This window comes from Aphanomyces invadans (genome assembly GCF_000520115.1).
Source record: "Aphanomyces invadans strain NJM9701 unplaced genomic scaffold supercont1.5, whole genome shotgun sequence".
Classification (NCBI taxonomy): domain Eukaryota; phylum Oomycota; class Saprolegniomycetes; order Saprolegniales; family Verrucalvaceae; genus Aphanomyces; species Aphanomyces invadans.
The window spans coordinates 2,325,044-2,328,972 of NW_008580150.1; the positions used below are offsets into that span (position 1 = coordinate 2,325,044).

At 56.7% G+C, this 3,929-nt stretch overlaps 2 protein-coding genes across 2 annotated transcripts; one reads left to right on the forward strand and one right to left on the reverse strand.

Moving 5' to 3' along the window:
- Window positions 1-53: 53 nt before the first annotated feature.
- Window positions 54-1,393, reverse strand: H310_03699 (hypothetical protein; the record flags this gene model as incomplete). The annotated part of the gene is made up of 6 exons (XM_008867661.1): window positions 54-422; window positions 481-663; window positions 710-894; window positions 941-1,023; window positions 1,081-1,177; window positions 1,231-1,393. The coding sequence occupies 6 exons, from the start codon at window positions 1,391-1,393 to the stop codon at window positions 54-56; spliced, it is 1,080 nt and encodes a 359-aa protein (XP_008865883.1).
- A 1,013-nt stretch (window positions 1,394-2,406) lies between these two features.
- On the forward strand, window positions 2,407-3,710 carry H310_03700 (hypothetical protein). Its single transcript, XM_008867662.1, has 3 exons — window positions 2,407-2,962; window positions 3,021-3,367; window positions 3,420-3,710. Exons 1-3 carry the CDS (start codon window positions 2,491-2,493, stop codon window positions 3,621-3,623), a joined length of 1,023 nt encoding a protein of 340 aa, XP_008865884.1. The 5' UTR covers window positions 2,407-2,490; the 3' UTR covers window positions 3,624-3,710.
- The last annotated feature ends 219 nt before the right edge of the window (window positions 3,711-3,929 follow it).

The window sequence follows — 3,929 nt, forward strand, 5'->3', positions numbered from 1 at the left end:
AGCACACTCGTGTCGATGTTCCCGCCGCACAATGGCATCACAATGCGCTTGCCCTACAAGGACGCACCCGCGTTGTCGTGAGCAATCGTCGCCAATGCAGTCGTCAAAGTCTGGTGTGCACGCTGCATGAAGCGTACCCGAAGATCCGGCAACTTGTCATCGATCAGAGCGGCGAGCGACGCCGCGCCACCGCCTTCGACAACGACCTTTTCCAGTTCGCACAATCGCAGGACACTGAGCGCGATTGCTTTCTCCGACACGGTCACCATGCGGTCGATCAACGGCGCGGCAACTTCAAATGCGTTCGCGCCGACTTTCGGGACCGCCAAACCATCGGCAAGGGTCGGTTTGGTGTTGGTGTCCACGGGATGCCCGGCGGCAAGCGCAGCCGTGAAACTGGCGCAGTTTTCAGGTTCGACACCCTACGACGACGACTGAGCTGCTGCGTTCGGAAGACGCGTGTGTATCTGCAGGACGTACAATGACTTGAATCGAAGGGTTGAGAGTCTTGACGGCAAGGGCAATGCCGGCAATGAGGCCGCCGCCACCGACGGGAACAATGATCGCGTCGGCCTTGGGCACTTGGTTCAGGATCTCGATCCCCATCGTCCCGGCGCCGGCAATAATGTTCGGGTGGTCGAACCCGTTGATGTATACCAAGTCCTACCACAACCACGTGGGTGAGAGAGATATGAGGTCGAGGTAGTACTTCGGTATCGACGAATTCATCGGCCTTGATCTTGGCTTCGAGGATGTGCGCGCCGTGCAGAATCACGCGCGCCCCGAGCTCTTGGCACCCCTTGACCTTGGCCAGAGGCGCAATCGTTGGCATGATGCACGTCACAGGGATTCCCAGCATGCGCCCATGGTAGGCCAAGGCGAGGGCATGGTTCCCTACGCATTCGTTCCAAGCGACGTGTCACCAGCGCTTGACGCATACCTGCCGAGGCAGCAATGACCCCACGCTGCTTTTGCTCAGGCGTGAGAAGCATCAAGGCATTGCGCGCGCCACGTTCTTTGAAGCTATTGATCGCAGAGATGTGTTCAGGATCATGTCTCGGGAGCGTTGCCGCCTCGTACCTCCCCGTCATTTGGCGGTAATCTTTCTTGAGAAAGAGCTCGTAGCCCATGCGCTTGGACAGGAACGCAGAATAGTTGCACGATGTGTGTTGAATGCCTGAAAGGATGTTCAGTGCCTTGGCCTTAACCCCGTGGATGGCGCCACCGTACCTTCACGGACTCGGTACGTGGCAGTACTGATGTCTTCGAACGTCACCACGGGCCGCCGATGGATGGGCTCCCTCTCTTCGGTGCTGAAGAAGCGACAGAGAGATGGCACGCTGGACGCGGAGCGGTGGGCCTTCTTGAGGGACTGGCGGCGGAGGTGCTGCATGCGTGTCAAATCAACGAGTGAAGCGACTTTTTACGGCCGTTCAACCGCGATATCCTTGGATGGGTTGTTGCGTAAAACATAAAACGCGTTTGACGTGGTTGAGTCAGAGCTTGCAGTTGGGCCTGCCGGTCGAACACGAACAGGATGGACAGCGATTCCGACCAAGTCCGAGGTGCTCTGTGGGCCTGGCTAGTTCATTTCATGGGTTCGAGAGTACGTTGACATTTTGCCAAGGATTCGTGGCATTGGGCATATGCACGCTGGACCTCCCGAGTAAGCCAAGACAATTTATGCCTATGTCCGTAATTTGGACTTTTTAGGACATATCATCGGGTGGGAAAAACCTCATTAGGATGTTCATGGCGACGGTTATGGAAACTCTCGTTTGGCGGCGCGAAAACGTTATTGGCTCCGCAACGCGCGTAGAAGGAGGTCCGCGGGATGCCGGCGGGACGTATTACTTGTGCGATGCGCGCAATTCTTCTGGCGTTTTACGACTGCTTGCGCGCTTACTGATCGTATGCGACGGAACGGATTGCACGGTATTGGAGCGTGCTGTGTTGTGGCCGACGGTCCGTTATTTGTCCGAATTTGGACAAATTCGTCGTTAAAACAAAAAACGTCTTTCCGCAGCGTTTCATTGGCTCGTCGTCAGTGTGTCGATTTCAACTGAGCGCCTCGTTACCGACGGCTCGCGCTTGCACCCACACTTCACGGCAGTCGATGGGATGCCTCCTCGGTCCAGCCTCTGTTCGACTGCCGAATGCATGGCATGTTATGGAGTCTTGCAGGAGCTGGTTCGAACGCCCCCGCGGGCCGAGCGCGCCCCCCATCGGCAGTTTGAACGTCCAGGAACCGGCCATGTAGTCCAGGGCACCCAATATCCAGGACCCAACTTCCGTACCAGCGGATACTTCATTCCTTTCCTCGTTGTATTCTCTCTGGTGCACCCCATGCCGCCTCTGCGTACGAAAGCTGTCGACGGGGCGTCCCCAAGCGTCGGGCATTTTTCTCGTGATTTCTCAATTTGTGGACGCATTACTCGTGTCCACAGGTTTACATGGGGGTGAACAAAATCCTGTGAGAGTTTATACACAATGGCCAAAGCAGCCAAGGCAACGGAGAAGGCACCGCCCACAGGCACGCATGAGAAAGGAACCAGCGTGCGGCCGCCGGCAACGAGTGCGTTCTTTGGGTACTTGAGCATGCTCGCGCTGGCCCTTCAGTTCGGCTTGCAACCCGTGCTGAACCGGGCTTTTGCTGGCGAAGTCCGCAGCAATGCCGTGATGGTGATCATGTGCGAAGGGTGCAAGTTCATCCTTGCAGCGCTCGCTATTGCCGTCAAGCTTCGCACGAACCCGAGGCTTCTCTCGTCGTGGAACCTCGTGGATAGTCTCAAATTCTCGGGCCTTCCCGCGTGTACATATGCCGTGCAAAACGTGCTCATTCAACTATCGATGCGATTCCTTTCGCCTCTCGAGTTTAACCTGATCAACCAGTCCAAGCTGATCTGGACGGCCGTGTTCGTGTACGTGCTCCTCCATCGTCGCTTCTCCATCATTCAATGCGGTACGTGATGCCACACTCAATCGTGCACGATGTTGACCTCTACAATTGTCGCGTGTAGTCGCCATGGCCTTGTTGATGGCGGCCTCCCTTCTTCTCTCCTCGGGCGGCGACAGCGGGAAGAACCTTCGTGACGTGTCGCCGACGGACCACTTCTACTCTGGATACGTGCCCGTGCTGATGGCCAGTGTGTTGTCTGGTTTTGGTGCAGCACTGACCCAGCTATCTCTTCAAACCCATGCCCGCGACGCATCGGTCGTCACGGCCGAGCTTTGCGTGTACGGCGCGCTCTTTCTAATCGGCAACATATTGTTGCAACCGTCTGCGAGCCTTTCGTTTGACGGATGGACCATGCACACGTTCATTCCGGTCGTGTCGTCCGCCACAGGAGGGCTTCTCGTCGGCGCGGTAATACACCCTGCTGTCTTGCTGTCCAACAAACGTCACCTTGGTGGAATAGGTCACGCAGTTTGCAGGAGGCGTGATGAAATCGTATTCGCTCATTGGGGGCATCGCGCTCACGGGCGTGCTGGAAGCCTTCATGTACCAGAGAGCTCTCTCCAACGATCTCTACATTGCATCGGGGCTGGTCGTGGCCAGCATGTACCTCTATAGCTCCTACCCATACGTCGAGCATGGACCTGCGAAACCAAAGCAGCAATAACAAGTCGTGTGCCGATGACGTGGCACGTCCCACGCGTTGAAACGAATGGACGAACTGACAGGAGCGCTGCGTTAGCCGCACATTTCGTCGTCAACCCGACTTTGTGGACGAGGTCTGGCCGGAACAGTTGGCACAGTGGAGGAAGCGCGCCTTGACCCCATGGGCGTTTACGTCGTGCTCAGTCCTTGGCGACATCGTCGATGACTTTTCAGGAGTCATAGATGTCGCTGGCGAACGAGATAGACTCCCCGTTGCCGTAGTCGATGGCGCGGTTCATGTGATGGTATTGGTGGCACTGGACACCGC